This window comes from Rhincodon typus, chromosome 2 (genome assembly GCF_021869965.1).
Source record: "Rhincodon typus isolate 14 chromosome 2, sRhiTyp1.1, whole genome shotgun sequence".
Classification (NCBI taxonomy): domain Eukaryota; kingdom Metazoa; phylum Chordata; class Chondrichthyes; order Orectolobiformes; family Rhincodontidae; genus Rhincodon; species Rhincodon typus.
This window is the reverse complement of record NC_063333.1, coordinates 10,460,347-10,475,811: the sequence shown is the minus strand read 5'-3', so window position 1 is coordinate 10,475,811 and position 15,465 is coordinate 10,460,347. Positions and strand designations below refer to the sequence as shown.

Below are 15,465 nucleotides of genomic sequence, written 5' to 3'. Positions count from 1 at the left end.
CTCTGGCACTCCAACAGTTATTCTCCTACAGCCTAGGCTTGGATGACATATTGGCAGGGTATGAAAGGAGAGCTATATTGTCTGAGGTGCGTGCCATCAAATGAAGAGTTAATCCAGACTCCTTGTGCCTGTTCATTACTGTGCAGTATTAGGGAATCATAGAATGCCTATAGTGCGGAAGCAGGCCATTCAACCCATCAAGTGCACACCAAACCTCCAAAGAGCATTCCACCTCGACCCAACACCCTACCCTATCCCTATAACCCTGCATTTTCCATGGCTAATCCACCTAGCCTTCACTTCCCTGGACTGTGGCAGGAAACCCATGCAGACATAGGGAATATGTGCAAACTCCATACAGACAGTCATCCAAGGGTGGGATCAAACGCAGTCCCTGGCACTATCAGGCAGCAGTGCTAACCACTGAGCCACCGTGCTGCCCTATGCCTGGTTCAGGCATCAGGTAAATTGATTGTTACAGAAGATTGACCTGGTTCTGAACTTCCATCATAAGGTCCCACATTTTGGATTCATGGAGATGGAGCTCAAATCCCTCACCTCACCCTAGAAAAAAGGCCACTAGCCATTGAGTGCTGTGGTGTAGTGTTCATGTCACTGGATGAGTAGATCAGATTCTGTATCCAGAGAGCAGGAATTCAAATCCCACCTTGACAGTTGGAGCATTTTAAAGCAATCAACTTTTTTTTTCATTCACGGCCAGGAATTATTGCGCAGCCCTCCGTCAGCTGCTGCAGTCTGTGCAGTGTAGAGATAGCCACAGTGCGGTTCAGGAGTGAGTTCCAGGATTTTGACTCAGCGACAGTGAAGGACTGGCAGCATAGTTCCACATCAGGCTGGTATTTGGCTTGGAGGGGAAACGTGCAGATGGTGCCTGATATCCTTGATCCCCTGAGGTTGTAACTTTGAAATACTGAAATAGAAAGCTGGCATCAGTGAAAACGGAACAAGAAACTAATGGTTTGTCTGAAAATCCTTACACTCTCTACAATATGCATAACTCCAGCTGCCCACCAATTTGGTTGACTTTTAAACATACCCTAAATGGCCTAACCTGCCAGAGCAGCTGGGGATGGGCAATAATGGCTGGTGTTGCCAATGTTCAAGACTGAAGGACAAAGTAATAAATATAAGTTTGAGCTCATGGTAGTTGATCCTTTGACCCAGCTCATCATAACTTTGCAAAACTAATTGCACAGTATCTGAGAGCAGTCTCATTTCTGATGGATGTTGCACCCTTTTGGAGCTTCCACAGGAACAATTTGGCTTTTCGCAACCCATTTAAAGTAATCTGTGTACATAACAGGGTGCGTTTTTTTTCATGCTAGACCCTCCCACCTCACCCCACCAAGCCACATTGCTTGTGTGGCCAATGTTGGAGTGAAGAAAGTAAGTTAAAGTGTTGAATCAGATGAGTTTGCATTCTGTTGTTTTTGCTTTGGCAGGCTGGAAATGTACTGCCGTGAGCTGACCCAGCGATATGAAAATGTCTGGGTCATTTCCGGACCTTTGACGTTGCCATTAACACGTGCTGACGGGAAGAAAACTGTTACCTACCAGGTGAGGAACATTTGATTGTCTGTGTATAGCAGAATTGTGGATATTTGCTTCAGTGCTAATGTGGAAGGCAAATGGATAAGAGAGCACAGGAGACAGACGATCACCGTTAGAGAGAAACAGTTAAAGGAAGAGGGAAAGGCAAAGCACACGATGAGAGCAGATCTCTGAGCATTGATTCAATTAGATAGAAACCACAGACTCTTGCGAACAGCTTAACATTATCAGAGTTATTAAATTAAATACTGCATTAAAATCACGGCCATTTATCTATTATCTTGTGCAGTCCTTAGACTTTTCTTTCACTTTTTCATCTGCTATCAACTTGAAGAATTCTACAAAAGCTTGTCAAGCAGGAAACTCTTTTTACCGTCCATAAGAGAAACAGCAAACTGTTTTCTTATTATCCGGATGCACGGTCATTTCGTTCTTACTTATATATTCTAAAATTTTGTTTTCTGCAGATGCTAAGCTAACTGGTCTGTAAATAGCTAGTTTAGCCATTGTCTTTTTTCACAAATTAGTTCTGCAGTCACAAATCTCCAAATGTCTGATGTGTGTCCACTCATAGAGCCCTGAGATACCATTTTGAAGGTCTCGGCAATTTCTGCCTGCAGAATCCTAGAATGTAACTCGCTGGACAGTTTGTCTTTTGTTAGCTTAACTATCATTCTCCTTATCCATTCCTAATTTTGATGACCTCACTGTAAATTCTGCCTATTAAATATTTTGTCACTTTTTCTTATCTCTATCTAATACTGATCACCATAGAATTGTTAAGGTATAGTCACCATAGTCCCAGGGGACCATAGGGCTGCCCTCTCATTAGAAAGAGACAACTGGTGATGAGTTTAACCTGAGGGTCACCACGTCTCTGGCAAGGGAGAGGTTGAGAAGGAGAGTCCTTCCTGTTAATCTCAGCCAGTGGGGGAATTGAACCTGCACTGTTCGTGTCCCTCTACATTGCAAACCAGCCACCCAGCCAATTGAGTGAATCAGTCCCCAAGACAATGGTTACAAGCATAGAAAGAACTTGTTCACATTCTCTGTAAGAGTTACTCAGCCAGTTCTACTTCCCTGCCTTTTCCACACAGCCCTGCAAGTTGTTTCTCTTCAGATAATTGTTTGATTAATCTTGCATAGTGTCATAGAGCTGTACAGCATGGAAACAGACCCTTCAGTCCAACTCATCCATGCTGACCAGATATCCTAAATAGATCTTGTCCCATTTACCAGCATTTGGCTCATATCCCTCTAAACCCTTCCTATTCATATATCCATCCAGATGCCTTTTAAATGTTGTAATTGTACCAGCCTCTACCACTTCCTCTGGCACCGCTGTCTTCATGAAAATGTTGCTCCTCAGGTCCTTTTTAAATTGTTCCCCTCTCACCTTAAACCTATGCCCTCTGGTTTTGGACTGTGTTACCCTGGGAAAAGACCTTGGCTATTCATCCTGTCCATGCCCCTCATGATTTTATAAACTTCTATAAGGTCACCCCTCAGCCTCCAATGCTCCAAAGAAAATAGCCCCAGCCCATTCAGCCTGCCCCTATAGCTGAAACCCTCCAATCGTTGAAATATCTCTGTAAATTCTTTTTGAACCCTTTCAAGTTCAACAACATCCTTCCTACAGCAGGAAGACCAGAACTGAGCACAGTATTCCAAAAGTGGCCTATCCAATGTCCTGTACGGCCGCAACATGACCTCCCAACTCCTATACTCAATGCACTGACCAGTAAAGGCAAGCGTACCAAACACCTTCTTCACTGTCCTGTCTAGCTGTGACTCCACTTGCAAGGAACTATGCACCTTTGATTCACTGAATCTGCCACGTCCACATTTTCAGACAATTATGTCCTCTCAAACATCCCAATTTTAGCAGTTCTATATCTACTGACATCCTAAGATGTTACTGTCTTTGTAGTTGCTTTTCATCTTCCTTATTGAGTTCTTAACATCTCCTTACCTTCTTGTATGGACGTAGTGGAGAGGCTTGTATGCTTCAGCAATCCTGTAAGTGGCGCCACATGGAATTCCTTCCTCCGGGTCGGGCCATCATGGTGTCAAGGCTGGCGGTGGGGTGCCAGTCAGAGGGCAATCCAAAGTCGTCAATGACAGAACAGGCTGAAGGATGGCCAGTTTCAAAAAAAGAAGGCAGCAGTGCCCAGGTGGTCTGATCATTGCAATTCGACATGTCACAGCAATCTGACCACCAACCCATCACTGTCGTGCGGACGATGAGGCGCTCCAAGGCCCCATGTTAGCCATAGTCACAGCTTCCTGCCTAATCACCTGGTAATGGAAAATTGGCAATGGAGACATAGCTGTGAACCTAAGAGTTCCTAGTCAGGAATCTGAACGCAGGTGACAAACGTGTGAAGGGCTTTGGACACCTCTGTTGAGACAGAGGTATCCTTGGAAAGTCACATTTGTGACTGAGCAGCCCTCCTCGGGATACCTTCTGCTCACCCCAAATGGGGTGCATTTAGAATGGGTATCCTAAAGATAAGCTGGACCACATTCTCCTGGCTGGGGAGTCACACCCTATGGTTTCATCACCTTTGTAGTCAAAGAAGGAACCCTCTGTAAGTATTGCAACAACTTGGAATGTTAGAAAGCTCATGGATCATCCTAGGAGAGTCCATCCAGAAAGATGAACTGCAGTCTTATCACATGAGCTATCAACACTCCAAAATGACATTGCTGCCCTTCCTTGGGAAGTCAGTGATTACAGTCCAGATGAACAAAGTCTGCTAACACAATCTGCTCTTACCTCACCACACTGAAATCCCATTTCAACCGTAGGCATTTTAGAGCCGTAGCCTCTCTGGAGGCTCACATGTGCAAATGTTCCATAGCTCAACAGTTTTCTTTAAACAGAACACACATTTTAACAGATGTTTGTACTTTTTTGATAAGAAGCAGTCTTTCTTATCACTTTCCCAACGTTAGAAACATTGAATTGCTGAGAGTTCTTTTAACTGATGTCTTCCTTGTTTATAATTTTCCATTACACCTTGGTTGGAGCTGTAATTGTTCAATTTGGAGATAATTGTTGCACTGTTTTGGCAACAGGATCTTGTTCCTGCCATAATATTTGCCAGGGTGGCACGGTGGCACAGTGGTTAGCACTGCTGCCTCACAGCACCAGGGACCCAGGTTCGATTCCAGCCTCGGATGACTGTCTGCATGGAGTTTGCACATTCTCCTCATGTCTGTGTGGGTTTCCTCTGGGTGCTCTGGTTTCCTCCCACAGTCCAAAGATGTGCAGGTTAGGTGGATTGGCCATGCTAAATTGCCCGTAGATTAGGTGGGTTATAGGGGGATGTGTCTGGGTGGGATGCTCTGAGGTTCGATGTGGACTTGTTGGGTCGAAGGGCCTGTTTCCACACTGTAGGGATTCTATGATATTACTTTGTTTGAACAATTTTAAGAAGACAAAATCCTTTAGAAGTTTGTGAATCCAGATGTTTTACTTCTCCATGGGGGAAAAGAAAGGTGACGAGTGTCTTAATTAAAATATCATCCAATGAATGATAGAGAATTACTGCTTGAAGAAGGGCATCCAGTCCATTGAGTCTGTGCCAGCTGTTTTGGAGAAGCCCGTTTAGTTGATCTTCCCAATATCCCTGCTGTTATGTTCTCCCTTAAATATTTATGTACTTCTCATCTGAAAGTTACTATTGAATCAATATTCACCGGGCATTCTATAGTGCATTTCAAATTCTAGCCACACATTTTGTGAAAGTGTTTTTCATCATGTTGTCTCTGGTTCTTTTGCCAGTAGCTTTATATCTGTGACCTGGAGTTATAGGTCCTTATGACATTGGGAACAATTCTTCATTATTTATCTAAACTTATCCATAATTGTAAACACCTCTCACCTTGGCCTTCTCTGCTCAGGGCACAGTCCCAGTTTCTCTATTCTGTCCTGTAACTAATTGCTCATCCCTGGAGCCATTCTCATGAATCTCTTTCAATATCCTTCCCCAAGCTTCACACCCTGTTATTGTGTAGTATCCAGAAATGGCACAATATTTTATCAGATTTTTTTTCTATAGTTTTAGTACAACTTGCTTGCTGTATAAAGCCTGACATCACACACACTTTATGATTAACTGTTACATTAACCTGGCCTGTCACCTTCAAAAGCTTTGTGCATGAACACCCACAGGTCTCTATCTTGCATCCTCTTCAAAATTAATACCAATATGCTGCCACTTCCTCTTCACAATAACTTACTTCCTGTCTTATTTCCGTATGAGCATTTTATAGAGTTATACAGCACGGAAACAGACCCTTCGGTCCAACTGGTCCATGCCGACCAGATATACTAAATTAATCTAGTTCATTTTGCCAGCGTTTGGCCCATATCCCTGTAAACCCTTCCTATTCATATACCAATCTAGATGTCTTTTAAATGTTGTAACTGTATCAGTCTCCACCACCTCCTCTTGCAGTTCATTTCATTCACACACACACCACCCTCTGCGTGAAAAAGTTGCCCCTTAGTACCCTTTTAAATCTTTCCCTTCTCACCTTAAGCCTATACCGTCTAGTTTTGGACTCCCCTGTTCACCCTATTCATGCCCCTCATGATTTTATAAACCTCTGTAAGGTCATCCCTCAGCTTCCAACATTCCAGGGAGAAAAGCTGCAGTCTATTCAGCCTTTCTCTACAGCTCGAACCCTCCAATCCCAGCAACTTCCTTGTAAATATTGGGCAAGCTGTATAATTTTCATAATGCACAAAGCCTATCTGTCCATCACACTCTAGTTGCAGACTTCCTACTATTGATGGCACTGTAGTGGGAGGAATGCTTAGCTCCTCCTGCTACTTTAACCTGGCCTAAGGCTTTCGCTAAAACAATATAGTTTGGATGCTAGAAATTTACTATAAAACATTGAAGATGTTGGAAACGCACAGCTGGGGAGAGCAACAGCCTTAAATTTTCAGGTTGATGGCTTCTGTAAATCATGAAGCCCTTAACTCTGTGTTCACAGATACTGCCTGCCCAGCTCTGAGCCTCTGAACCTGTCTGCCTCTTTAACTCTCTTTACTCCATTAAGACCTCCCTTGAAACTTACCTCTTTGACCAAGCTTATGGTTATCTACCCTGATACTGCCTAACGTGGCTTGATATCAAATTTTGGTCTGTAATGCTGTCTGTGAAGCACCTCGGGATATGATGTGACACCATTGAGCTATAAAAATGCAGGAAGTTGTTGTTGAATGTGATTAATCTGTGTTGTTCCACAGAAACAAAGGCACCAGATAGTTTCTGTTGACACCGACATAGGTTAATGGGTATAAATGTGGTCTGATATATCTGGTCAATATTTGTTTTGTGAGGGCAATATAGATCGAAAATAATTGGGCAAGTAAACAACATATTCAACCATGATATTTTACATTTGTGTTTAACAAACACAAGGTACACAGTCATCAGTGTGTCATAGAACGTTATTAGAAAATGAACATTATAGTAGTGATGACTGGAGGTTTCAAGTTAATTATATTGTAGAAGTGTAACTGATAATGTGCTGGGATGCTTCTGCTAATCAGGATCCTGCATTCTGTTTTCCAATTCTGTGGGTAAATTTATTTTTAATTGAATATACTTTCAATCTATAGCTTTCCAGTTCCTCCTTAACATTAAAAATAAGACTAACTTTAATTAAAATGAACATTAAGTCAACTAAGCCTCTGAGAAGCTGTTATGAAAGGGGTGGCACGATGGCTCAGTGGGTAGCACTGCTGCCTCACAGCGCCAGGGACCCGGGCTCGATTCCACCCTCGGGCGACTGTCTCTGCATGGGTTTCGTGTGGGTGTTCTGGTGTCCTCTCACACTCCAAAGGTGTGCAGGTTAGGGTGGATTAGTCATGCTAAATTGCCTATCGTGCCTAGGAATGTGCAGGCTAGGTGGATTATCCATGAGAAATGCAAGGTTACAGGGGGTAGATCTGGGTGGGATGCTTTTTGGAGGGGCTTTGTGGACTCAGTGGGTCGAATGGCCAGCTTCCACACCATAGGGATTCTATGAAATTTTGTTCATACGAAGGGTAATAGAAATCTGGAGTTCTGTCCTACAAAAGACTGGTGAGGTCAGGGTCAACTGGAAATTTCACAACTGAGATTGATAAGTGATTTACAACAAAAACAGAAATTGCTGCAAAACTCATTCGGTCTCGCAGCATCTGTGGAGAGAAATCAGAATTTGATTAAACCATTTGGTCGCTATTAAGGGATATTGAATTAGTTAAGTAGAGTCAAGATCGCAATCTAAGTGACTGGCACAGCAGACACAAGGGGCTGAATGTCTTACTCTTGTTCTGAAGTCACTGCTAGGGCCCCCTCTAACAATATCTGAATGCCATGAGCATCCTTGTGTTACTCTCTATGATTGTATGTACAGAGAACGCTAATGAACATATTACTGAAATTGGCTGCTGAGTTCAGGAAGCATGAAGTTGATCATACTCATACACTCTCTTTACCCCAAACCGTCTGATACCAACTGTAATGTTCATGCTATCTGTCTCAGCCTTGCTTCCCAAGTTAATGTTACCAACAGGGGTCATTCAGACTACAGAGTTCAGAACAACCAGTTGAAAACAAAAGGAATCTGAATCAGAAAGGATCAGAATTCATTATCAGACTGAAATTATCACAATAATTTAGAGATGTGACATGATTTTGCTTTGTAACTTCTTCACTGCCAGCCCGCTCTGCTGCTTCCTTGTTTTATTCATTCACAGGATGTGGGCATCACTGGCCAGGCCAGTATTTATTGTCCATGAAGCAGTTAAGAGTCGACTGCACTGCAGTCAGTCTGGAGTCACAGTGTGGCTAGACCTGGTAAGGATGGCAGATTTCCTTCCCTAAAGGGCATTAGTGAACCAGATTGGTTTTTGCCCAACAATTGGCAAAGACTATTAGACTCTTAATTCCAGATTGTTATTGGACTAAAATTTCCATGGCTGCCATGATGGGATTCCAACCCAGGTTCCCAGAATATTACCTCTGTGTTGGAATTAACAGTCTAACAATAGTACCAAGGGGCCATCACCTCCCCATTATGGCCTAGTTGTCACTCTTTATAGACCGACTTGCACTTAATATTATAATCGAACTGGCAACCTGGGTGAATGTTGGCAAATTGCTGAAAGGCATCCATGAAGGTACTGCGCACAAAGCTACTTAATAAGATGAATTGAATTGAATTGAATCAGCTTTATTGTCACATGTACTCACATTAGAACAGTGAAAAATTTACAACTTGCCACTTAAGGTGCCATCTTAGGTATAAAGGTACCTAGGTACATGTTCTTGAGTATAAATTCCCAGCCAAAAAATTGAAAAAATATAAGAGGTCCAGCGTTACGGACCTTCAAAAGTACAAAATCATACTAACAAATCAGAAAAATAAAGGCAGAAAAAGTTTGGAATAAGAGTCCTTCCCTGATAATATAATAAAGAAAAAAAAAAATTAAAAAAAGAGAATTTAAGATGAAGTCCGCTTAGTCTATTTCATGGCTGTGGATTTGAGGACACAATCCCCTTTGGAATTCTGGTTTGACCCCACCAGGATACTGAAGAAAGTGCTGCATGGACTGACTGAAGCCACCACAAGGAGACCCAGACTGAAGCCAATGAAAACAGCTGCCGATAGGAGCCCCAGGCCATTGCTGAAGCTGTTAAAAGGAGTCCCCATGGTGTGGGGGCAGCATATTAGCAAGGATTGACAATTGGCTAACGAATAGAAGGCAGACAGCTGGAATAAATAAGGCATTTTCACCTTGTAACTAGCAGAGTGTTGGGGCCAGTTATTTACAATATATATTGAAGACTTGGATAATGGAAGTGAATAAACTAGCCAAGTTTGCACATTTCACGAAAATAATTGGGAAGGCAAGTAGTGAAGATGATCCAAAGAGTTCACAGAGGGACATGGACAGGTTATGTTTGGCAGATGTAATATACTGTAGTAAAATGTGAGGTTATGCACTTTGGCAGAAAGAATAGAAATGTTGAATATTATTTAAATGGGAAAAGACTGCAGAAAGCTACAGCACAGAGAGGTTTGGAGGTCCTAGTGCATGCATCACAGAATAGTATCCAAGTTGAGCAGGAAATAGGGAAGGCAAATAAAATGGTGGCCTTTATTTAAAAGGGAAAGAGTATAAAACTAGGGAGGTCTTGCTAAAAGTAACCACAGCGGGAATACAGTGAACAGTTTTAGTCCTCTTATCTAAGGAAAGATATACTGGTCCAGAGAAGGTTCAGTAGGTTGATCCTGGGTGTAGTGGAATTTCTTATTAGGAGAGTTTGAGTAGGTTGGACTTGTACTAGCAGAGTTTAGAAGAATAAGAGGCAACCTTCTTAAGACATGTAAAATTCTTAATGAGCTTGATAGCATAGATGCAGAGTGGTTGTTTCCCCTTGTGGCAGAATCTAGAACCAGAGGTATTAATCTCAGAGTAAAAAATCACCCATTAAAGACATAGATGAGGAGGAATGCTTTCTCCCAGAGGGTTATGAATCCGTGGAATTCTATACTGCAGAGGATTGTAGAGATTGAGTCATTAAATATGTTCAAGGCTGAGATAGACAGGTTTTTAATCGTAAAGGAATCAAACGATGTAGGAAAAAGGCAGGAACTAGAGTTGAGGATTATCAGATCAGCCATGATCCCACTGAATAGCATAGTGGACCTGATGGGCCGAATGGCCTACTTCTGTTCCTATGTCTTATGGTTACACTGTGATGGAGAGTGGTAACAGCCATGTCTTATGCTGGTATATTCTGGCCAGTTGGAGTCGGCCATTGTTCACTGCAGGTTTTGTAGAACCAAACAAATAAAATCCTTGAATCAGCTCGGTTTGCTCAGCCCAGTTATGCCAATTTTACAATTTACACTCGCAAGCAAAGCCAGAAGAATCACTTTGACTTGTCATTTTGTTTGACGAGACATTTTGCTCACTCCCTATTTTCTGTCACGCTGCATCACTGTTCTTCTCTGGCAGACTGCCACTCCTTTGTGTTTGTTTCCATGCTCGTTCTCTCTCCTTTCTGTTGTTTCTGTAACTTAAGGCAGCACTAAGGGTCCAGCACAGTAACTGGAGCCCACCAGCAAATTACATTGCGATACCTGACTTCCCTTGACTCGGAAACATTAATTAGCTATATTTTCTCTTCTGTTCACAACACTGAGTCAGATAGATGCGGCTCTACACAAACTGACATCCTCAAGGCACCCTTTTGGGAAGAAAATTGCAAAAGCAGACTGCTAGCATGGAAAGCTGTTTAAACACAATGATCGTTATAGCTGAGCCTGATGCTTTCAATCAGCCCGACTCTTTCTAGATAACTGGGCTAATGGCACAGGTAAGGATCCCTGACTAATCACCCTTCCCCACATTCAGGACACTCCTTGTGTCATCCCAACTTCTAGCGCAGTGAAATTTGTTTTAGTTTAACACAGACCAGGCATTGAACCCAGGCCTCTCCTGATATTGGTGATGTAATGCCATTTCAGATAATTCATTTGTCAATTTTGCTGTGCTGGGCACTTGATTTACATTTATAAGGAAGAGTTTTCTCTCTGAAGGCAGAGCTTCACTGTTTGAAGAAAAACCGAAAAAACTGCGGATGCTGTAAATCAGAAACAAAAACAGAAATTGCTGGAAAAGCTCAGCAGGTCTGGCAGCATCTGTGCAGAGAAATCAGAGTTAATGTTTTGTGTCTTTGAACTCCATCATATGTTTGGAGAAAGTTGGCCTCGGCACCTGAGTTACCATTCAGATGAGCACTTTTCCCTTCTCTATTACCAAAAATTGGTTTGTTGTCCTGTTTTGTTTTGCCTCTGCGAAGCACCTTGGATGGTTTTTGTCAGCGATGCTATATAATTCCATGTTGTTGTTGTAACTTTTGTGTAACTTTAGGGAACCAAGTACTGTTCTTAGCAGATTTACCTTAATTTGTTTCAGTGTGGTTTGAATGTTTTTGCAGTACTGAATGTGCATTTAAAAATACAATGGCATTTCAAATATTTCACACAAATCACCGATGAAGTTTGTTTGTCCCATTGCTTTCGTTGTGTAGATGAATGGCATTTCTATGTTTGGTTACCTGACCACTTCAGTTTGCTTGTTGAATGACTTCCAACTTCCTTATTTGGGGGGGTTCCCCTGCAGAAAGCTGCACGTTCCTAGTGACCACTGTATCCCAACTTTGGGAAGAGGAATCTCCATTATGACTGGAGACAAATATTTATTAATGAACTGCCCCAGAAATAATGCAGCAGTGAAAAGGCAAAGACAGAAAAAGTATAGACGATACAAACCATGAGACACAATGTTCACACTGTGCAGTCTGAAGAAAGAACATGCACTTTATATGCAATTGTATGCATTTAAATGCAATTTTCACTATCCCTGGATACCCCAATACCATGTACAGCTGTTGGGGCTGTTGCTGTACTGTCAACAGAGCTTGAGGCACGTGGGAATTTTTATTCATGTATTCCACCAGTACAATATAAGGAGAGACCAAAATCTTCCGTCGAACCTGGCTTGATGCGAGGGTTCAGTTACCCTCTTAATCTGGAGCTCAGGTCGGAAGAAAAGTCAATGGCACTCCCCCAGGACCTGAACTCTTGGGGAGCGGACCTTACTAACAGTAAGGGACAAGTCTGGGATGACATGAAATTCCTCTGTAAGCATTTACACATACTTTATGGACAAGCAACAGCCAATGAACAACTTCTGAAGTGTTGTTGTTGATGTAGGAAATGTGGCAGTCAATTTGTAAACAGCAATGTGTTGAAAACCAGAAAGTCTGCTTTTAGTGATATTGGTTGAGGGTTAAAATACTCAGTTCCAGGTGAGTATAAATGTGATAGCATCACTGGACCTTCTCTGATCCACAGAATCTCAGAAGTCGTACAGTGCAGAAGGTGGCCATTCACCCCATCACGTCTGCATCCACCCTCTGACCATTTTGACTATTGAGGTTGGTTGGCTTGCCGAGCTGGTTTCTTGTTCCGCAGACATTTCGTTACCATGCTGGGTAACATCCTCAGTGCAGCCTCCGATGAAGCGTCAGTGTGTTTTCCCGCCTGGGTTTTAAAATCAGGATGGTTTTAAGAGGATGTTACCCAGCATGGTAACGAAACGCTTGCGAAACAAGAAACCAGCTCGGCGAGCCAACCAACCTCAACACCCACAACCCAAGCTACAGATCTTCTCCAAAACCTTAGACATTTTGACTGTGTGACTATTTCTTCTTGTTGCTGTGTTGTTTCATGTTTTGAACTCAGCCGCGTTCTCAGGTACACAATGTTGAAGGAAAACTGTGTCGATTTTGGCAGCTTAGTCATTACTAATTCTGTACCAGCAGAGCAGAACTCATCCTGAGGCTACCTGTTGTCATCTCCTGTGACAGGGAATGTGTTGATATGAGTTGATATGAATTGAAATGCCATTTAACTGAATAATTAGAGTGTTGTAAAGAAAATATTAACAGCCACGAGCATCCCCTCAATACAGCACCACCAGTAATCTGATTATCGGATCTATCTAGCTGACATTCTGATCAGCTCAAATTGCATGTATAATAGCTGTAGAAAGCAAAGTGTCTTACAGCTGTCCAACTCACTGTCTCCCACTTGATATGAAATATAGAAGCTTTCTTCTGAACTATTAAGTAGTGATTGAAGGTTTAAGAGAAGCAGATAGTGTTTTTCTTGGAGTGAGTCTCTTATCCTGATCTGAATATATTACATGATGAATTGATGCTAGATCAGTTTTTAATTTTAAAACATTTAAAATATTGTAGGATGTGAGGCAAGGTTGGATATGTGGAGTTGAAGCAATCATGATCTGATTGAATGTAAGATCAGGCTTGAGGGGCTAAGAGACTTTCTCCTGTCTCTAATGTAGATAAAACTGCCTCCAATATGGCCCTGACTGGCAAATCTCACAGGGGAAATTGGACACAGAAGAGGGCAAACTCACATGTTGTGGGGCTGGGACAACCAAATTAAAATCTGTACACTCAAATATACTCAGGTACAAATAGGAACTAGTTTGAGGGCTTCATACCAGATAGCGCAGGCTTGCTAGCCATACTTTGGCCACTTCAGTCCCTGCTGCAAATTCCATTTCCTGGCTATGATTCCATTCCTCCTTTTGTCAACAGTCTGAGATTAAACCAGTCTATTCACTACCTTGGTATAAAAATAGATCCCAAAATGAGCTTTCAACCTCATGTTAGTGCCATCATTAGGACTATTACCACTTCTGAAATGTTGCCGATTTCATCCCTGTATCAGCTCATCCCCTGGTGAAACCATGTCTTACCCCAGTTACTGTTGGACCCGACCATCAGAGCTGATCTCCTGCATAAAATAAAATCATCTAAAACTCTCTGGATTTGTGTTTTAACTCACAGCAAGTTCCATTCATCTTTCACCTCTGTGCTTGTTGACCTATGATTGACTCCCAATCTAGCAACATCTTGATTTTAAAGTTCTCATCCTTGTTTCAAATTCCTGTATGTATTCATTACTCACTGTCTTCTGCAGCACAGATATCTGTGCTGCTTGAACTTTGGCCTTTTGTGCGTACCTAGTTTTATGTGCTCCATGTTGGTGGATGAACTTTAAGTTGCCCCATCCCTAAACTTTGTTTGGAGTACCCTCTGCTGACCTCCCTGCCTCACTTTCTTTAAAGCACCCCTTAAAGTCTACCTTCTTGCCTAAGCTTTATGCCTTTATTTAATTCCTCAGAGGAGAACTGGTCATGGCTGAATAAACTAGCATTTAGACCATACGATGTAAGAGCAGACAAAGGCCATTTGGTCCAACAAATCTGCTCTGCCATTCAATGAGATCATGGTTCACCTGATAATCCACAACTCCATTTTCCTGCCTTTTCACCATAACCTTTGTATCCCATACCAATTAAAAATCCATGTATTTCAGTCTTCCATAAACTTAACACCCTTGCCTCTGCATTAAATTATTCCTAAGATTCATTACTCTCTGAGAGAATAAATTCTTCCTTATCTCTGTCCTAACTGGCCCATCCCTTATTCTGCGATTGCACTCTCTGGTCCTAGACTCTTGTACAACCTCTCTGTATCTACCCTGTCAATCCCTGTAAGAATCTTGTATGATTCCATAAGGTCACCTCTCAATCTTCTAAATGTTTGCCCATCCCTGTATGCCCTTGATAAAGTGTCAGTGAATTACCTGCAAGAACGGTGACAGTCTGGTTAGTATATGTACAGTGAAGGAACGGCAATGTAATTGCAAGTCAGGATGGCGCGTGGACTAGAGGGATTGGTGTTGGTGTTCCCATGTGCCTGCTGGGGCATGTGAAATAGGTCTGCTGGCTAACCCAGCACCTCCTTACCTCCATAAGGGTAGGGGGCCTGCCAACCATCTCTAAATAAAGGATTCAGCTTTTTAAAACCTCATTTGATGCCAGTAATACACTGTCCATGCAATAAAACAGTTACAAAAACAAAGTTGCTGGAAAAGTTCACTTGTGATTTTTGTAAATGATTTGGATGAAGGAGTGGAAGGATGGATTAGCAAGTTCGCGGAGGATACAAAGGTGGGTCACGTTGTGGACAGTGCGGAGGGCTGTTCTAGGTTACAAAGGGACATTGATAGAATGCAGAGCTGGGCTGAGAAGTGGCAGATGGAGTTTAACCCTGAAAAGTGTGAGGTGATTCATTTTGGAAGGACAAAGTTGAAAGCAGAATACAGGGTTAACAGAAAGATTCTTGGCATTGTGGAGAAGCAGAGGGATGTTGGGGTTCATGTCCACAGTTCCCTGAAAGCTGCCACCCAGGTGGATAGAGTTGTTAAGAAGGC

At 42.3% G+C, this 15,465-nt stretch overlaps 2 protein-coding genes across 2 annotated transcripts in view; both read left to right on the top strand.

Annotated features, from left to right (window-relative positions):
* LOC109921859 (sodium channel protein type 4 subunit alpha-like) overlaps positions 1 to 15,465 on the top strand; it is a 1,322,739-nt gene that overhangs the window by 745,839 nt on the left and 561,435 nt on the right. The window lies entirely within an intron of this gene.
* Positions 1 to 15,465, top strand: part of LOC109914150 (nuclease EXOG, mitochondrial) — a 48,626-nt gene that overhangs the window by 27,591 nt on the left and 5,570 nt on the right. The window contains exon 5 of the mRNA XM_020513721.2: positions 1,464 to 1,578. Within this exon, the coding sequence (XP_020369310.1) occupies positions 1,464 to 1,578 (115 nt within the window). The remainder of the gene's footprint in view (positions 1 to 1,463; positions 1,579 to 15,465) is intronic.